The sequence below is a fragment of the Procambarus clarkii genome, chromosome 36 (assembly GCF_040958095.1).
Source record: "Procambarus clarkii isolate CNS0578487 chromosome 36, FALCON_Pclarkii_2.0, whole genome shotgun sequence".
Classification (NCBI taxonomy): domain Eukaryota; kingdom Metazoa; phylum Arthropoda; class Malacostraca; order Decapoda; family Cambaridae; genus Procambarus; species Procambarus clarkii.
The window spans coordinates 11,134,798-11,155,368 of NC_091185.1; the positions used below are offsets into that span (position 1 = coordinate 11,134,798).

The 20,571-nt window shown below is 38.1% G+C and overlaps 2 protein-coding genes across 6 annotated transcripts in view; one reads left to right on the forward strand and one right to left on the reverse strand.

The window, feature by feature from the left end:
* The window catches only part of LOC123756149 (uncharacterized), a 123,489-nt gene extending 120,381 nt beyond the window's left edge, over positions 1 to 3,108 (reverse strand). For 3 of the 5 annotated variants that reach the window (XM_069336554.1, XM_069336555.1, XM_069336553.1), the window contains exon 1: positions 2,981 to 3,108. In XM_069336554.1, the coding sequence (XP_069192655.1) occupies positions 2,981 to 3,098 (118 nt within the window). In that variant the 5' untranslated portion in view covers positions 3,099 to 3,108. Of the gene's footprint in view, positions 1 to 2,594; positions 2,751 to 2,980 lie in introns of those variants that run through there. The other 2 variants (XM_045739210.2, XM_045739209.2) reach the window with 1 other exon arrangement.
* A 10,895-nt stretch (positions 3,109 to 14,003) lies between these two features.
* On the forward strand, positions 14,004 to 20,254 carry LOC123756148 (uncharacterized). The gene is made up of 4 exons (XM_069336556.1): positions 14,004 to 14,158; positions 15,813 to 16,018; positions 16,838 to 16,946; positions 18,373 to 20,254. Exons 1-4 carry the CDS (start codon positions 14,056 to 14,058, stop codon positions 18,720 to 18,722), a joined length of 768 nt encoding a protein of 255 aa, XP_069192657.1. The 5' UTR covers positions 14,004 to 14,055; the 3' UTR covers positions 18,723 to 20,254.
* Positions 20,255 to 20,571: the final 317 nt, after the last annotated feature.

Consider the following 20,571-nt stretch of genomic DNA (forward strand, 5'->3'; position numbering starts at 1 on the left):
GACTGGAGGAGTGTTACTAGTGGAGTACCACAGGGGTTCAGTTCTTGCACCAGTAATGTTCATCGTCTACATAAACAATGTACCAGAAAGAACACAGAATTATTTGAACATGTTTGCGGATGCTAAGAAACTGGAGAAGTTAGGAGATTGTAATGCCCTTCAATTCAATCTAGATATAATAAGTGCTCGAGTGTAAAGTGGCAAATGGAATTCAATGTTAATAAATGCCATGTTATGGAATGTGGAATTGGGGAAAATAGACCTCACACACTACTTACAAATTATGTGGGAAGGACTTTGACCTCTACTAAAGAATGAGATCTGGGGGTGGTTTTGGCTAGTAAGCTGTCGCCAGAAGAACACAAAGAACATTGTGAGAGGAGCGTATGTGCACTTCCCAACTTCATACTTGCTTTAAATTATATGGATGGTGAAATACCAAAGAAACGGTTCATCAAACTCAAATTCAATTGTTTATTCAGGTAAAGTACATATATACAAGGTGTGATACAAATATTGATGGATTTATAGATAGAGCTAGTACATACAATGCCTAAAGCCACCATTACGCAAAGTGTTTCGGGCAGGAAAAACACTAAAGACTAAATCTTAATACTAATTGAGATTAAAGTATAAATTGTGTTGAAAAAATAAAAAAATAAAAAAGGGGGGGAACATTGCAGAAAAATAGCAAAAAAATACAATTTGGTCAACAAACAGCATTGTTTAAAAATAGCAGACATGTGTTGACATTTTAGGGGTAAGATAGGTTACAGGGCGTTGTAGTGCTTAGCTTTTATCTTTAACTGGTTGGGAGAGGTACAGTCTTTAACATGATTGGGAAGATCATTCCACATTCTGGGTCCTTGATTTGTAGAGCATTTCTAGTTTGATTAAGTCATACTCTTGGAATATCAAAAAGGTATTTGTTTCTGGTGTGGTGCTCATGGGATCTGTTACAACCTTCTATAAAGCTTTTAAGGTCAGGATTGACATTACAGTTCAGCGTTTTATATATATATATAATACAAATGAGAGGATGTACAGTGACTTAATATCTAACATATTCAGAGATTTGAGTAGGGGTACCGAGTGATGACTGGGGCCAGAGTTGGATATTGTCCTAATAGCAGCTTTGTGTTGAGTAATTAGAGGACGTAAATGATTTTGGGTTGTAGAACCCCAAGCACAAATACCATAGTTGAGATAAGAATAGATGAGAGAGTAATAGAGCGTCACCAGGGCAGGGCGAGGTACATAATATCTGATCTCAGAAAGAATGCCAACAGTTTTTGAAACTTTTTTGATATATTTAGAATGTGTCCCTGGAAATTCAGCTTGTGGTCAATGAGAACACCAAGGAATTTGCCATCTGGTTATTGTTTATCCTGAGATTTATTTGATTTGAGGATTTATTGCCAAACAAAATATAGAAAGTTTTGTCAATGTTGAGGGTGAGTTTGTTGGCAGTTAGCCAAAGATGGACTTTATTTAGCTCAGTATTTACTGTGGCATTTAGAGCAAGAGTGTCAGGACTGGAGTAAATGAAGGTTGTGTCGTCAGCAAATAGAATGGGTTTGAGGTGTTGGGAGGCATTTGGAAGGTCATTAATGTAGATGAGAAAGAGGAGAGGGCCAAGTATGCTGCCCTGAGAAACACCAATGTTGATGGGTAGGGTGGGAGAAATTGAATTATTCACAGAAACATACTGGAGCCTGTCAGTTCGTGACTTTTGCGAGGCCACAATTGGAATATGCAGCAGTTGTATGGTGCCCAAATCTCAAAAAGCACAAACTGGAAAAGGTGCAGCGGTATGCTACAAAATGGCTTCTGGAACTGAAAAATAAGAGTTAAGAGGAGAGACTAGAGGTGTTAAACATGCTAAAACTATAAGATAGAAGCAAAAGAGGTGATATGACCACCACTTACAAAATACTAACACGAATCGACCAAACTGACAAAGGTATTCCTAAACCAACGCCATCACAAACAAGAGGACACAAACTCAAGCTAAGGAAACAAAGGTGCCGAAAAAACATTAGAAAGTTTTCTTTAATAGAGAGGTAGACGGTTGGTACAAGTTAGGCGAGAAGGTGGTGGAGCCCAAAACTGTCAGTATTTTCAAAGTGTTATATGACAAAGAGTACTGGGAAGACGGGAGACCACAAGCGTAGCTCTCATCCTATAACTTCACTTCGGTAATTACGCACAGCACCCTAGGCTAGCGTGTTAGCCACTAGAGCCTATGTATGGTCAGTATAAATCTTGCCAATTCTTCTATTCACTTTAAAAAAATTCTGGTAAATGCCCTCAAACTAAATATTAACATTTTTGTCTAGGGTCAAATGCACTGTAGTAGGCCTCTATAGAATATATTTGTAATTGTTTTGCACATAACTGTGGGACGAGTGGGTGTGGAATGAGGGGGACAATGTGGTGTTTTTATAATTCATATAGGCCTAGGCTAACATTTCCATGTTAGTAACTACTCAAATAATTCATCAGTACTCCTTGGATTTGACTGAACCTATATAGCGACTCTTCACTCCATACAAGTATTTGAGGCAGACTTATTTAACTACAGTGAAGCTCACTTGGTTTGTTAGTAGCCATGGCGATGGGTGAGTGAGGGTGTGAGGGGTGAGGGGCGAGGTGTGAGGGGTGAGGTGTGAGGGGCAGTCCACTACTCAGCCCGGCCGCCATCACACTAAGCCATTGTTTACTTCTCTCCTCAACATTGCACTAACAACTGCCATCTCTATTATATTATCTTATCTGATAATATATTAAAGTACATATAAATATTCCTTGTATTCATAGAGTACACAAACAATATACAGTATTCATAAAGTTCATAAATGGAGCTGGGGAAAAGCAGATGCTGGGTCAAACATTAGAGGAATAATTCAACAAAATTGTACAGATGCCTTAACACTCATTTTTTAATTTCTATTTTTATTTTAAATAAAACATGATTTACCTGAATTTACCTGAAGGCTACCATCTCTATACTTGCTTCGACAGTTGCACAAAGTCGCCGGCTTAATATAATTTTTTTTCTTTTTCTTTAATATAAAGCTTAGGTTGAGGTGGCGCATCGACCGCTGCTTGCTGGCCAGTTCTATGTTTTTACGCATACATCTGTGGCGGCTTCACCACCTCAACCCAAGTTCAGTTTAGTTCATTTATTATGCACCCTATACCCATCTTGTGGGTGGTAGTGGAAAGGGTTACAGAGGCACATAATATGCTCAAAGACTGAACCCAAAAATTAATTTAGTTCAGCAAGTTACACCTTGATGAGCGTGTTACTTTAAATGTTAACAGTTTTTTGACCGTTACGAATCGGCAGGTAGGCGGTTCCATGGGTTAAAAACCCTGTGGGTGAAAAAGCATCTCAGTTCTCAGTCCTACATTGTACTCATCTATTTGTGAATTTTGTAACTAGCTCATCAAGATTGTAACTTGCTTAGCTAAATGAATTGTGGGGTTCAGTCCCTGAGCCCATTATGTGCCTCTGTAACCCTTTCCACTACCGCCCATAAGATGGGTATGGGGTGCATAATAAATGAACTAAACTAAACTATCTACACTTGAAACTGTGTATGGAATGTGCTTCTACCACATCACTTCCTAATACAGTCCATTAATTTCCACCACTCTGACACTAAAGAAGTACTTTCTAATATCTCTGTGCCTCATTTTGCACTCAATTTCCACATGTGTCCCCTAGTGCGTGTGCCCCTTATTTATTTATTTATTTATTTATTTATTTATTTATTTATTTATTTATTTATTTATATACAAGAAGGTACATAAGAACATAAGAACAAAGGTAACTGCAGAAGGCCTATTGGCCCATACGAGGCAGCTCCTATTCTATAACCACCCAATCCCACTCATATACTTGTCCAACCCGTGCTTGAAACAATCGAGGGACCCCACCTCCACAATGTTACGCGGCAATTGGTTCCACAAATCAACAACCCTGTTACTGAACCAGTATTTACCCAAGTCTTTCCTAAATCTAAACTTATCCAATTTATATCCATTGTTTCGTGTTCTGTCCTGTGTTGATACTTTTAATACCCTATTAATATCCCCCCGGTTATGTCCATTCATCCACTTGTAAACCTCTATCATGTCACCCCTAACTCTTCGCCTTTCCAGTGAATGCAACTTAAGCTTTGTTAATCTTTCTTCATATGAAAGATTTCTAATTTGGGGAATTAACTTAGTCATCCTACGCTGGACACGTTCAAGTGAATTTATATCCATTCTATAATATGGCGACCAAAACTGAACTGCATAATCTAAATGGGGCCTAACTAGAGCAAGATATAGCTTGAGAACCACACCAGGTGTCTTGTTACTAACGCTGCGATTAATAAATCCAAGTGTCCGATTTGCCTTATTACGAACATTTATGCATTGATCCTTTTGTTTTAAATTCTTACTAATCATAACTCCCAGATCCCTTTCGCAATCCGACTTCGCAATCACAACACCATCTAGCTCGTATCTTGTAACTCTATCATCATTACCTAACCTCAGAACTTTACATTTATCAGCATTAAACTGCATCTGCCAATCCTTTGACCATTTCAAAACCCTATCTAGATCAACTTGAAGTGATAGTGAGTCCTCCTCCGAATTAATTTCCCTACCGATTTTCGTATCATCGGCAAATTTGCAAATGTTGCTACTCAAACCTGAATCTAAATCATTAATATATATTATAAACAACAGAGGTCCCAGGACAGAGCCTTGAGGCACTCCACTTACAACATTTTCCCACTCTGACTTGATTCCATTTATACTAACTCTCTGTTTCCTTTGGTATAGCCATGCCCTAATCCAGCTTAATATAGCACCCCCAATACCATGAGACTCTATTTTTTTAATCAGTCTTTCATGTGGCACTGTATCAAAAGCTTTGCTAAAGTCAAGGTATACAACATCGCAATCCTTACCACTATCAACTGCCTCAACAATGCTAGAATAAAAAGATAACAAATTTGTTAAACATGAACGGCCATTTATAAAACCATGTTGCGACTCAATTATTAATTTATGTTTTTCAAGATGAAGACGAATTTTATTTGCTATTATAGATTCGAGTAACTTTCCCACAATAGACGTTAGGCTAATTGGTCGATAGTTAGACGCAAGTGATCTATCTCCTTTCTTAAAAACTGGTATCACATTAGCAACTTTCCAAAACTCTGGCACTCTGCCTGACTCTATTGATTTATTAAATATGGTTGACAGTGGGTCACAAAGCTCCTCTTTGCATTCTTTAAGCACCCTAGCAAACACTTCATCCGGCCCTGGGGATTTGTTTGGTTTGAGTTTTACTATTTGTTTAAGAACATCCTCCCTGGTAACTGCTAAACTCGTCAACCTGTCCTCGTCCCCACCCACATAGACTTGTTCGGCTGAAGGCATATTGTTAAGTTCCTCTTTAGTAAATACAGATACAAAATATTTATTAAAAATACTACTCATCTCTTCATCACTATCTGTTATTTGACCTGTCTCAGTTTTTAATGGACCTATCCTTTCCCTAGTCTTAGTACGATATAACTGAAAAAACCCTTTAGGATTTGTCTTTGCTTGCCCTGCTATGCGAACTTCATAGTTTCTTTTTGCTTTCCTTATCTCTTTTTTAACATTTCTAACCAGTTGTACGAATTCCTGTTCTAAAGTGACCTCCCCATTTTTAATCCTTTTGTACCAAGCTCTCTTTTTACCTATAAGGTTCTTCAAATTCTTTGTTATCCACTTTGGGTCATTAGTATACGATCTATTCAATTTGTATGGTATACTACGTTCCTGTGCTTTGTTTAGAATATTCTTAAATAAGTTATATATTGAATCCACATCGAAATCCCCATTTAAGTCACCTATCGCTGGGTTCATGTCTCGCTCCAAGACCGGCCCACACCCCATACCCAAGCCTTTCCAATCAATTTGACCCAAAAAATTTCTTAGGCTATTAAAATCAGCTTTTCGAAAATCTGGCACTTTAACAGAATTTTCTCCTACTGGTCTATTCCATTCTATGCTAAATCTGATTTCTTTGTGATCACTGCTCCCTAGCTCACTCCCTATTTCGATGTCATTAATTTGCGTTTCCCTGTTAGTTAACACTAAATCTAAAATATTATTTTCCCGTGTTGGTTCCTTAATGTGTTGCGTAAGAAAGCAATCGTCAATTAATTCTAGAAAATCTTCTGCTTCACTATTCCCTGTTTTGTTCAACCAGTTTATTCCGCTAAAATTAAAGTCACCCATGACATAAATACTGTTAGATCTAGATGCTCTAGATATTTCATCCCATAGATGCTTTGCTTCCATTCTGTCTAAATTTGGTGGCCTATATATTACTCCTATTATAATATTATTAGCTTTTTCGTTTAATTCAATCCAAACAGTTTCTGTGTGTGGCTCTGTTTTGATTCCCTCTTTGAGACTACATTTCAAATTGTCCCTAACATATATGGCTACTCCACCTCCTCGTCTAATATATCTATCTGTGTGAAATAGTTTAAATCCATATATTTGATATTCAGCTAATAGTTCTCTATTTTCTACATTCATCCACGTTTCGGTAAGTGCAATAATATCTATTTTTTCTGTGCAGACAAGAGCATTTAATTCGTTAATTTTATTTCTTAGACTTCTACTGTTAGTGTAATATACCCTAAGTGAATTGTTATTTTGCGGACCTTCTCTTTCCCTGATCGTTTTGCCAATTCCTTTCTCCCACAAACACATACTTTTATTACCTCCTTCCTCCAAATCAATTCCCATACCTCTATCTACTAACAGTTTAAACCCAAACAAACACCTCTAACCACTTCTTCTAGCGAGTTCGCAACAGCAACAACCCCAGCTCTCGATAGATGCACCCCATCACGAGCATACATTTCATTTCTTCCATAGAAGTGTTCCCAGTTGTCTATGAAAGATATTGCATTTGATTTGCAATATCTTTCCAGCCGGCAATTGACACCAAGTGCCCTCGATATCCATTCATTTCCCACTCCCTTTCTTGGAAGAATGCCACATATGATCGGGATTCCCCCCTTGCTCCTAACTAACTCTATGGCTGTTTTATACCTCTGAATCAGTTCCTCACTCCTGACTCGACCAACATCATTTCCTCCCACGCAAATGCAAATAATGGGATTGTTCCCATTACCAGCCATAATATCATTCATGTTGTTAATAATATCACCAATGCCAGCTCCGGGATAGCAAACCCTTAACCTGTTCCCCCTATCTCTAGCACAAAACGTTCTATCCAAATACCTTATCTGGGAATCTCCCACAACTAATGTTTGCTTAGGTACTTCCTTTACTTTCTGAGGGGCCTGCGCTTCCTTTCTCTTCGTTGCTTTCCCTTTTGCGCGATCCACAGTCTCTCCACAGCACTCGTCCTCCAAAACGTCAAATGAATTTGAAGTTGCTATGGCGTTTGAAGGCGGCTTTATCAAAGTCTTCTTAAGGCCCCTGTCTTTCACAACTCTCCAAGACGAGGTCCCTTTACTGCTGGTCTCCTCCTTCGTTACTTCTCGTTGTTTTTTAAGCTGACGCACCTCCTCCCGCAGAGAGTCCAACTCTGTCCTCAGGGCTCCCACTAGAGTCACCAGGTCCTTCACTACAACTTCCATATTGCTATGATAATATAACAACACTCAGGAGCTCCGGTTAACACAACCTCTCACTGTGACTTCACCTGACCGACCTGTGACTTCACCTGACCGACGAGGTACATTGGGTTTGTGAGAATACATAGCATAGTACAGTAATTACACTCTGGTAAAGCCACTAGTACGCGCAGCGTTTCGGGCAGGTCCTTAATCTAACAGATAATTTTAAGTAGGTAAATTCTATCAGAATTAATAAAATGATAACAAATACATTGCAAGAAAAAAAATGAGATGAGAGAGATAAGTAAGTATATTAAAGCACACTGGTATATTAAAGCTCTGATTGATTACATTGACAGCTTGATTGGTAATTTAAACAAGATCAATAGACACTATACAGCAGATTGACAGCACATATAAGAAGACAGCAATGATCGCAATGATAAAGATGTTCAGATTGGGTACATAAAGATTGGGAGATTGGGTAGCAATAGATACAGTGCAGTTTTAAAGCAAAAGGTAAAAAACTATGAAGATGAAATTAGGTACTTTTTAGTATTGTTTTTGAATGATGCAAAAGTTGGACAGCTTTTCAATTCAATAGGGAGTGAGTTCCATAGACTGGGTCCCTTTATTTGCATAGAGTGTTTACACAAATTAAGTTTGACTCTGGGGATATCAAAGAGATATTTAATTCTGGTGTGGTGATAATGGGTCCTATTACATCTGTCCAAGAAGAGTTTCAGAGCAGGATTTGCATTTAAGAACAGGGTTTTGTAAATGTAGTTAACACAAGAGAATTTGTGGAGTGAGATTATGTTTAGCATGTTTAGGGAGTTAAACAAGGGGGCTGAGTGTTGTCTGAAAGCAGAATTTGTTATTATTCTGATAGCAGATTTTTGCTGGGTGATGATGGACGTGAGGTGGTTTGCAGTGGTTGCATGAACCCCATGCACAGATACCATAATTAAGATAGGGATAGATTAGTGCATAATATAGAGAGATGAGAGCAGAGTTAGGTACATAATATCTGATTTTGGAGAGTATACCAACTGTTTTAGAGACTTTCTTAGTTATGTGTTGTATGTGGGTGCTGAAGTTGAGTCTCTTGTCTAGGAATAGGCCAAGGAACTTGCCATCATTTTTATTGCTAATGTTTACATTGTCTATCTGAAGCTGAATTGCATTTGCAGATTTGCTTCCAAATAAGATGTAGTAGGTCTTTTCTATGTTAAGTGTTAGTTTGTTGGTTGACATCCATATGTGGACTTTTTTTAGTTCATTATTAACAACATTATTTAGTGTATGTGGGTTGGGATTAGAGTAGATGAGGGTAGTATCATCAGCAAACAAAATAGGTTTCAAAATGTTAGAGACATTAGGCAGATCATTGATGCAAATAAGAAATAAGAGAGGTCCCAAAATGCTGCCCTTGTGTTAAATAGCCTGTCTTAATCTACCCTATATTATAGACTGTGGGTTGGTTGGTGTTGTCGTCGTTGATCCTTCTCTATGGATAACCCAACCCACAACTCGGTAGAGTGCTTATACTAGGAGATCACCCTTGACGCTTCTGGTTCTTGGAGAGGGGCTCAACGTCACACGTTTAGGGGATGCGGCTCCAACATTTAGCCTCGTTGTCACGTGCACACACCCACTCGAGCCGCTGTGACTCCCCACTCTCTCCTTAGGTGATATGATCTCCTCAATCCCCTTTTTGACTTATTAGTATTACCTTTTACCCTGTCCACGGCAGTGGTTCTTGGTTCTTTCTCTCTCTCTCTCCTTCTTTACTACCTCCTGGGAAGCCTCACTAGGACAAGGGCAAACACCAGCAAATTGGGATACATTTACTGGACAAAGCACATACACGATACATACACACATATAATAATAATGAATCCTATACTCTATAATATCACAATCAGGTTGCACTCCAACACCATCAGAACTCTATTATCAGCTTATCAAGTGGTATCCTATCTCCTGGTTCACCACCTGATACTATCAACCTCCTCAAGTTGATCAAGTCTACCTACACTGTTGCACCATCAGCAAGATAACATATATATATAGAAAATCAGCATTTGAATGCAATAACATATACCAGTATAAATGTTCATTGATACACAACAATGATTAATCGATCACTGTCAGTCCTCGAGCACATACATCTGTAGGTAATCAAGCCTACGACTGCAACTCTAAGCTTCAGAATAAATCACTCCTTGACATAAGAATGCAAACAGTCACTCACCTCTCACTGCGTCTTGCACGCTAATGACAACCAAACACTATCAACTCCCTATAAGTAATCCACCAGAACTTCCCCTTCCACCTCTGGAAGTTCACTACCCTAATATCCTTAGGTTCTTCCGGGCTTCACTACCAGGATCCTCTGCAGCTCCTCCAGGCTGCTATCATGAAGTTTCCTTGAGCAACTACGGTGCTTCACCCTTCTGCTAGGGTCCTCCACAGCTCTCTTGGCTGCTACACCATGAAGTTTCCCCGAGCAACTATGGTGCTTCTCCACCTCTACAGAAGCACGTGACACTCCTCTTCACTGCTGCTTCTCCTCACAGCTCGAGGTCCTCTGCTCCACTACCTTTGGAGTCTCGTCAATTACTTCATCTGCTGGCTTCGAAGTTCTCAGCAACTTCTTCCCCAAAGAACAAACCACAGATTAATTGGTCGAGGGCGCTTTCCCTCTGACGGCGTCTGGTCAGGGCGCTCCCACGGCCCACAATAATGCTTCTGGGCGATTTAATATCTGCTCGTCGACCAGGACTTGAGACCACAACGTTCCCAGCTCGATTCCACAGCTGGTACGTCCGCACACTTCTCTTCTCTTCGAGATATATCACTAGGGGTTCCCTTCTGGCGGGAGCTCAAACGGAGCGCGGCTTCCCCTGCGATGTCTGGCACTCAAGTGAGGTCAAGGTCCTCCGGAAGCGAGCCTCACGCCTCCAGCAAAATGTCCACATCTCCTAGCCAGTCATTTATCTATTTTCTTCTGCATTGCCCATAATCTCAAACTGTTATACATATCCAACCAGCCATTTTACATATGGGTTATCACCTCAATATTTGCTAGACCTTCTAGTTAGGTCAGGCTTGCTGAATAACTCTCAAGAAGGGAGACTCGTTTCTCCTGCAGGCTGAGATCATAACACTCCCCTCCCCTTATTTTTGAGAGTTATTCCAGTGGCTAGGCTCGAGATAACGCATCAGCCACTACATTGTCTCGCCCTCTTATGTGCGTTATCACCAGGTCATACTCTTGGAGCGATAAAAACCATCTGGTTAATCTCTGGTTTGCATGCTTCATTTTCTTCAGGAAAACTAGGGGATTATGGTCTGTATACACCGTTACTGGGTGTCCTCCCCCACTCACATACACTTCAAAATGTTTCAATGCCATCACCAGGGCCAAAGTCTCTTTCTCGACTGTACTGTACGACCTCTGGTGCTTAACGAACTTCTTCGAGAAGAAGGACACGGGGCGGTAAATTCCATCATTCTGCTGCGTCAGTACAGCTCCGGCCCCTATATCACTGGCATCTACAAATAACGTAAACGGCGCTTCAAAATCTGGCGACACTAGTACAGGTGCCTCAGTCAACAGTCTTTTGGTCTTCTCAAACGCTTCTTGTGCTGTTCCATTCCACTCCCACTTCTTGCTCTTTGATAGCAAACTCGTCATAGGAGCGGCTATGGTGGAGAAATTTTCACAGAACTTCCGGTAATACCCAATCATACCGAGGTATCTCAACAATTCTTTCTTACTCCTGGGCACCGGGAAGTTGTCAATGGCCTCCACCTTTGTTCTTACCGGAGCAACCTCGCCTTGCCCTACTATATATCCAAGGTACTCCAGGCGGGCTCTCCCGAACTCGCTTTTTGCCAAGTTGATCGTCGTGTTGGCCTTCTCCAACCGATCGAACAAATCTAAAAGCCGATCCACGTGATCCTTCCAGGAATCAGCGAACACCACAATATCATCGATGTACACTGCACATCCAGTCGCGCCTTGTAATACCTGATTCATTACTCGTTGAAAACAACTACCACTATTCTTCATTCCGAACGGCACCACTTTATATTGGTACAAGCCGTCGGGTGTCACGAACGCTGAGATCCTCTTGGCCTCCTCGGACAGGGGAATCTGGTAGTATCCCTTCAACAGGTCTATCTTCGAGACATACCGTGCACTCCCAATCCGATCTATGCAATCGTCAATGCGCGGTATCGGAAACGAGTCAGCGACCGTGAGTGCATTCACTTTCCTATAATCGGTACAGAACCGGTACGTGCCATCACTCTTCTTCACGAGGAGGCACGGCGAACTCCAGTCACTGTCGCTAACCTCTGCTAAGTCGTTATCTAGCAGATACTTCACTTCTGCTCTCATTGCAACCCGTTCTCACACAAGACAGTACATATATGACTAGTGCTTAAAGTCAATATGTGGAATGTGATTTAGTACATATGTGATATATTCCCAGTTAACTTTTTTACCAAGGCTCAAACTCTTCCTCACGTACCAATTTACGTCTCACAGTACTCGTCCATCAACGTAGATAGCTGAATAGTCGTGATTGGTTCAATTATAACGAAAATTGTAGTTTTCAGGTCCCACATGGGTTGTGAAATTCACCTACTATTGTCCATGCTCTTATAATATTACAGATCAGCTACATCCTATTGAAGGCTCGTAGTTTTGTTTTGAGAAATATTAGTTGTTCTTAGTAAATTATAATAAGCACAATAAATTATTACATAGAATAAGTGCTTCACCAATCAATATTATATACTATAGTTTGTGCTTTAGAAATCTTTAAAGAATGTTTTGTAGGAACGCTAACAGAAAACGATGTTATGTTGGAATGTATATAGGGTAAACTACTGCAAACAGGATGGTATGGTGTGGATTATTGGAAACTATAGGATTAGTATAGGGTCCACTACCACCTGTTAGGTGGGTAAGGGGTCCAATAACACCCGCAGGATGAGTATGGGGGTCACATCCACCCACAGGAATGGTATGGGGATCACTTCCACCCACAGGAAGGGTATGGGATCCAATACCATCCACTGGATGTGTATTGCGTCCACTACCACCGACAGGATGGGTATGGGCTCACAACCACCCACAGGATAGGTATGGGGTCCAATACCACCCACAGGATGAGTATGGGGTCCACTATAACCCACAGGATGGGTATGGGGCTCCAACCACCCACAGAATAAGTATGGGGTACAATAACACCCACTGGATATGTATGGCATCCATTGCCCCCACAGGATGACTATAGGGTACAGTATCGCCCACAGGATTAGTATATAGGGTTCACTGCCGCCCACAGAGTCGGTATGGAGTCCACCGCCACCCACAGGGTCGGTATGGGGTCCACTACCGCCCACTGGGTCGCTATGAAGTCAACTACCGTCCACAGGGTCGGTAGGGGTCCACTACCGCCCACAGGGTCGGCAGGGGGTCCACTGCCACCCACTGGGTCGGTAGGGGGTCCACTGCCGCCCACAGGATCGATAGGGGGTCCACTGCCGCCCACAGGGTCGATATGGGGGGGGTCCACTACCGCCCACAGGATCGATAGGGGGTCCACTGCCGCCCACAGGGTCGGTAGGGGGTCCACTGCCGCCCACACGTTCGGTAGGGGTCCACTGCCGCCCACAGGGTCGGTAGGGGGTCCACTGCCGCCCACAGGATCGATAGGGGGTCCACTGCCGCCCACAGGGTCGATAGGGGGTCCCTTACCGCCCACAGGGTCTCTATGAAGTCAACTACCGCCCATAGTGTTTGTATAGTGTCCACTATCGCCCATAGTGTTATTATGGGGTCCACTACCCCTCATAGGGTCGGTATGGGGGTCCATTACTACCCACAGGGTGTGTCTGGGGTCTATTTTGGCAATACTGCTTTTCCAATCTCATTTGTTGTTCAATGTAAAATATTTGTTGCTCGACTTGCAACAATTTATATATATATATATATATAGTATAGTGCCTTTGCAATAATGTACCAATGTGTGTATTTTCATAACTCGTTTTAAATTGTTGAAAAATAAATAACTACATTGTGAATGCAAGTCAATGTTTACATGCTAAATCAGAGTTGCCAGATTCCGCTTAAAATAGCAAATTGTGCTTATTTTCAAAGCTTGAGAATTTAGCTTTAAAGTAGTTAAAAAACTACGAATTTCGCAATTTGCTATGTACTTTAGTGTACTATTTTAAAATAAGGTTGGTTTTTAAGCTGCAAGTCATATGAATCTCAAAAAAAGTATATTATTAACAATCTTATCTCCATAGTTCACTAGTTTCTGTAAATCAGATCTGGTAACTGTAGGCCAAGTACTGGTAGACTCAAGACACAATGTGTGTTGAAGCTATTCTCTTTGAAGAAGTCATCTCGACAGGATCTTCCAGCTCCAGCTATAAAACTTCACCAAACATGGATCTACCTAGTACATCAAATGGTAAGAAATTACTAAACTGTAGTAAACTGAATCTGACACTGTCATATATATATATATATATATATGTATGTGTGTATGTATGTATGTATGTATGTATGTATGTATGTATATATATATATATATATATATGTTGTACCTAGTAGCCAGAACGTCGTACTCGGCTTACTATGCAAGGCCCGATTTGCATAATAAGCCAAGTTTTCCTGACAGTATATTTTCTCTAATTTGTTTTCTGATGAAATGATAAAGCTACCCATTTCATTATGTATGAGGTCAATTTTTTTTATTGGAGTTAAAATTAACGTAGATATATGGCCGAACCTAACCAACCCTACCTAACCTAACCTAACCTATATTTATAGGTTAGGTTAGGTTAGGTAGCCGAAAAAGTTAGGTTAGGTTAGCTTAGGTAGGTTAGGTAGTCGAAAAACAATTAATTCATAAAAACTTGGCTTATTAGGCAAATCGGGCCTTGCATAGTAGGCTGAGAAGTGCGTTCGGGCTACTAGGTACGACATATATATATATATATATATATATATATATATATATATATATATATATATATATATATATATATATATATATATATATATATATATATATATATATATATATATATATATATATATATATATATATATGAGGGGTACCACCTCTGGTGCAAGTGTAGGGACCCATAGCCTCGGAGAAGAAAATAAAGAGTACTCAGAGAAGACCTTGTGGATCCTCACTGAACACTTTCATATTTTCTTCTCCTACCACCCTTATTCTTTTGGTATGTGTGTATATTTATCTAACTTTATTTGAAAACGTCATTACACAAAAAAAGTTACAATATTGATTATATATATATATATATATATATATATATATATATATATATATATATATATATATATGTCGTACCTAGTAGCCAGAACGCACTTCTCAGCCTACTATGCAAGGCCCGATTTGCCTAATGAGCCAAGTTTTCCTGAATTAATATATTTTCTCTAATTTTTTTCTTATGAAATGATAAAGCTACCCACTTCATTATGTATGAGGTCATTTTTTTTTTATTGGAGTTAAAATTAACGTAGATATATGACAGAACCTAACCAACCCTACCTAACCTAACCTAGCCTATCTTTATAGGTTAGGTTAGGTTAGGTAGCCGAAAAAGTTAGGTTAGGTTAGGTTAGGTAGGTTAGGTCGTCGAAAAACAATTAGTTCATGAAAACTTGGCGTATTAGGCAAATCGGGCCTTGCATAGTAGGCTGAGAAGTGCGTTCTGGCTATTAGGTACGACATATATATATATATATATATATATATATATATATATATATATATATATATATAATTTTTTTTTCTTCCAATAATATAGTATTCGCTTGAAATTAACAGCCTGGTCAATCAGGCTGTTGGATTCAACTCCTCTCAGTTTTGTTATACGAGTTACAGCATGGTTAATCACATCCAAAATTAAAGTTATTTCCAGATGCAGTCCTAAAATTTTTAACATTGCTCTCACTAGTGTTAATGTAGATTATTTCATAATTTAAATAATATATTTAATTACTGTAGTACATTTTAACAACAATTTAACTTATAATTTTTGCAGCATAGGTCATTTGAATATAAGTATTTTATTAGAAACTATTTCCTTCAGGTCTTCAGGGAAAATTCTTGAGGAGATGCACAAACTGCAAACAATGTGTGCATGTCCGAAGCAATGTTTGCAAGTTCTGCCAGTGTGACTTCCGAAACAGTAGAGAATTAATGAAGAAAGAAGAGGAAGCCCGTTTTCTACTTAAAGGCAAGAAGGCTTTAGAACGAAATACAGCAAGCCGGGTTCTACGAAGGATTGAAAATCAGGTATTGAAGTTTGTCTACATCTGTTGTATTCATTTGTATTCTTCTTATGCTGAACTTGCTTGATAAGGTATAGAATCAACATGAATAATGCTGTACAGTACTTACATACTATTTGTTTATTTATTTATATACAAGATAGCACACTGGGATTATGAGAGTACATAGAATTGATGTTTTTACATTCTTGTAAAGCCACTAGCACACATAGTGTTTTGGGCAGGTCCTTAATCTAACAGATAATTTTAAATAGGCAATTTAAAGCTTAAATGGAAAAAATTGGCTGGTACATTGTAAGAAAGTATCACAAAGATTACTATGTACATTAAAGTAAAATTTGAGGGTTATCAACATATAAATTGTAGCATAATTTGAGGAATATTTCAAGGTATAATATAGTAAGATATGCATTCAATATAACAATCATGATATAAGGTGATAGCAATGATTACAATGGAAAAGTTGTATGGTTTAGGCACATATATTCTGGCATTGGATTTCATAAGATACAGTGCGAGTTTAATACACTAGTTAGGAAACTATCAAGAAAAAATTTAGGTACTTTTTGGTTTTATTTTTTAAAATGGCAGAAGTTGGACAGTTTTTAAATTTGTTAGCAAGTTAGTTCCATAGACAAGGTCCCTTTATTTGCATAGAGTATTTACACAGAATAACTTTGACTCTGGGGATATCAAAGATATTTATTTCTGGTATTGTGATTCTATTATGGGTTCTATTGCACATGCCCAGCTATGCTTCAAACATTTATTTTGTTGCATTTTCCCAGATAGTGTTATTGTTTAAATATTATTTGCTTTTCAGCTAACATATCTGCGTGGCTGTGGGTATGAATCAATCGTTATCTATTACAAGAAAGGACCAGCACGACAAGAAGAGGACAAGAAGATCTTCACCACTAACTTCTTTTTGTGTAAGTAGTTCACATAATATATAAATATATCACCACCTATTATTTTCTCTCATATATATATATATATATACATATGTATATATATATATATATACATATGTATATATATATATATGTCGTACCTAATAGCCAGAACGCACTTCTCAGCCTACTATTCAAGGCCCGATTTGCCTAATAAGCCAAGTTTTCCTGAATTAATATATTTTTTCTAATTTTTTTCCTATGAAATGATAAAGCTACCCAATTCATTACGTATGAGGTCAATTTTTTTTATTGGAGTTAAAATTAACGTAGATATATGACCGAACCTAACCAACCCTACCTAACCTAACCTAACCTATCTCTATCGGTTAGGTTAGGTTAGGTAGCAGAAAAAGTTAGGTTAGGTTAGGTTAGGTAGGTTAGGTAGTCGAAAAAACATTAATTCATGAAAACTTGGCTTATTATGCAAATTGGGCCATGCATAGTTGGCTGAGAAGTGCGTTCTGGCTATTAGGTACGACATATATATATATATATATATATATATATATATATATATATATATATATATATATATATATATATGTATATATATATGTATATATATATGTATATATATATGTATATATATATGTATATATATATGTATATATATATGTATATATATATGTATATATATATGTATATATATATGTATATATATATGTATATATATATGTATATATATATGTATATATATATATATATATATATATATATATATATATATATATATATATATATATATATATATATATATATATATATATATATATATATATATATAATTTCAATTCAATCATCTCTGTCGTTGATGTATATGGCAAAAAGTGTGTGGCCCAATACAGCACTATGTCTTAACGTAATGGGTCCAAGGGCCCATAAGGTCTCGACAGCATTAAGGGCCCTTTAGCAAACCAGTGTGCTGGTGCCCCTATGACACCCATGACGTCTTTGTATCATTTCAAGTTTGTACATGTACTTCTTAAGATATGGGCACCATACAACTGCTGCATATTCTAGCTTTTGTCTAAAAAAATCATGAACAATTTATTTATTATTTATCCATGAATGCCAGAACTAAACCCTGTGGTACTCCACTCGTGACATTTCTCCAGTCCAATACATTGCCTCTGATTACTGCCCTCATTTTTCTATCAGTTTGAAATTTTTTAATCCATGTTAGAAGCTTACCTGTCACCCCTCCAATATGTTCCAGTTTCCAGAACAAACTCTTATGTGGAATTCTATTGAATGCCTCTTTTAGGTCCAGATAGATGCAGTCAACCCAACCATATCTTTCCTGTAAAATTTCTGCGGCTCGATCATAGTAACTGATTAAATTTGTTACACAGGATCTTCCATTTCAAATTTTTTTATTTTTTATTTTTATTTTTTATTCCAGCACGCACAAGGAAGCTTGATGCAGATAAACTTACATTAGGATCAGAAGGTGATAGCGATAATGCCCTGGAAAAAAATCCTGACGAGCTACAAGTGCAGCAGGTGCATAAAGTCCAAAAGGTACCGCAGGTGCAAGAAATTCAACAATTACAAAAAGTTCCGCAGGTGGAACATTTACAAAAAGTTCCGCCGGTGCAACAAGGGCTACCATTAGCAATCCTTCAGAAACAGCAAGAAGTACAAGTAGTAAAATTTGAACCACAGGGAACTACACCAGGAAAACAGTGTAGTAACAACGGAATGGGAATTTTAAAATACCTGAGGAAACAGGTAAAAAAGGACAAACAATAGAAATGGTTCCTTACACATTATTTGGTAGTTTATAGGTATTTTACTTATAATACTTTATATTATGTCTACAGTTTATAATTTAGTTTACAGTTAATTTACTTTTCAACTTCCATATCTTACATGAAGGATTTTTACTGTTTTTCATTTTTAAAACCTTATTAGTATCATTTATAGTTTAGTGTCAATTCACTTATAATACAATATATGGAATAATTTACTAAATTCATTTAACTATAATAAATTTAAATAAACATTTTTACCCCAGGATGAGTTTCAGTCACCCTACCCAAAAAATTAATGTTTCTTTATTACTAATCTTGTGAGAGGTAGCTTATTGTGCAGCCCATACTCATTCTGTGAGTGTTAGTTTATTGTGCACCCCATAGTCATCATGTCACCCAAGCCTGCTGCAGCTGCACCTGAGGGGTGGTGTAGGGAACCATTAGTGTACTATTATGATTTGAGAGAGAATGCTCTGTGGACAGAGCATCAATATGGCTTAAGGCATTGAGCTTTGCCTCAAGATGAAGCTTGGGCTGATCTCTGATTTGCTTCTTGGGAGTCTTCATTTACGTGCACCCCATACTCAACCACTTTGTAGTAATTAATTGTGCAACCCATACTCATCCTGTTACCAGTAGTTTGTGCAACCCATACTTATCCTGTGATCCCTATCCCTCTACTTCAAGTCCCTCAAGGGGCGCACGAATTCAGTTTGGCATACTGCATCCTGCCTTCCCATCCCTAGCTACTGACCCATCACAATATTTTATTTTATTTTATTTATATATATACAAGTAGGTACATTGGGGTTGTGAGAATACATTGAATAGTACAGTATTTACAATCTTGTAAAGCCACTAGTATGCGCAGCGTTTCAGGCAGGTCCTTAATCTAACAGATAATTTTAAGTAGGTAATTTCTATCAGAATTGATAAATGATAATAAATACATTGTTTACATACATACATTACAAATACATACATATAAGCTCAAAAGCTTCATTGAAGGTTGTAACAGAACCCATGAGCACCACACCAGAAAAAAATACAGTTTTGATATTCCAAGAATACGACTTAATCAAACTAGAAATGCTCTACAAATCAAGGGACCCAGAATGTGGAATGATCTTCCCAACCATGTTAAAGACTGTACCTCTCTCAACCAGTTTAAGATAAAAACTAAACACTACCTAATAAATTCACTAACCTACCTTACCCCTCTATTGTCAACCCATGTCTGTTATTTTTTTTTTTTTTTTAATCAACACTGTTTGTCAACCTATTGTATTTGTGCTGCTTTTTCAGTCATGTTCCCTCTTTTTTTTATCTTTATTTGTATTTGTTCTCAACACATTTTATTCTTTATGCTCAATTAGTATTAAGTTCTAGATATTAATGTTTTTCCTGCCCGAAACGCGTTGCGTAATAGTGGCTTTAGGCATTGTATGTACTAGCTCTATCTATATATCGATCCATTAATGTAACATTACTTGTATGTATGTACCTTACCTGAATAAACATATTTATTTATTTATTTATTTATTTATACAAGTTTAACTCTGGGGATATCAAAGAGATATTTATTTCTGGTGTGGTGATAATGGGTCCTATTGCATCTGTCCAGGAAGAGTTTCAGAGCAGGATTTGCATTTAAGAACAGGGTTTTGTAAATGTAGTTGACACAAGAGAATTTATGGAGTGAGATTATGTTTAGCATGTTTAGGGAGTTAAACAAGGGGGCTGTGTGTTGTCTGAAAGCAGAATTTGATATTATTCTGATAGCAGATTTTTGCTGGGTGATGATGGACTTGAGGTGGTTTGCAGTGGTTTGCAGTGGTTGAACCCCA

What these genes read in the sequence shown, in the direction of transcription:
- LOC123756148 (XM_069336556.1), top strand. Translation starts at nt 14,056, where the DNA reads ATGTGTGTTGAAGCTATTCTCTTTGAAGAAGTCATCTCGACAGGATCT. An exon ending in TCTACCTAGTACATCAAATG is followed by an intron (nt 14,159 to 15,812) that starts GTAAGAAATTAC and finishes TATTTCCTTCAG; the next exon opens with GTCTTCAGGGAAAATTCTTG. An exon ending in TACGAAGGATTGAAAATCAG is followed by an intron (nt 16,019 to 16,837) that starts GTATTGAAGTTT and finishes TTTGCTTTTCAG; the next exon opens with CTAACATATCTGCGTGGCTG.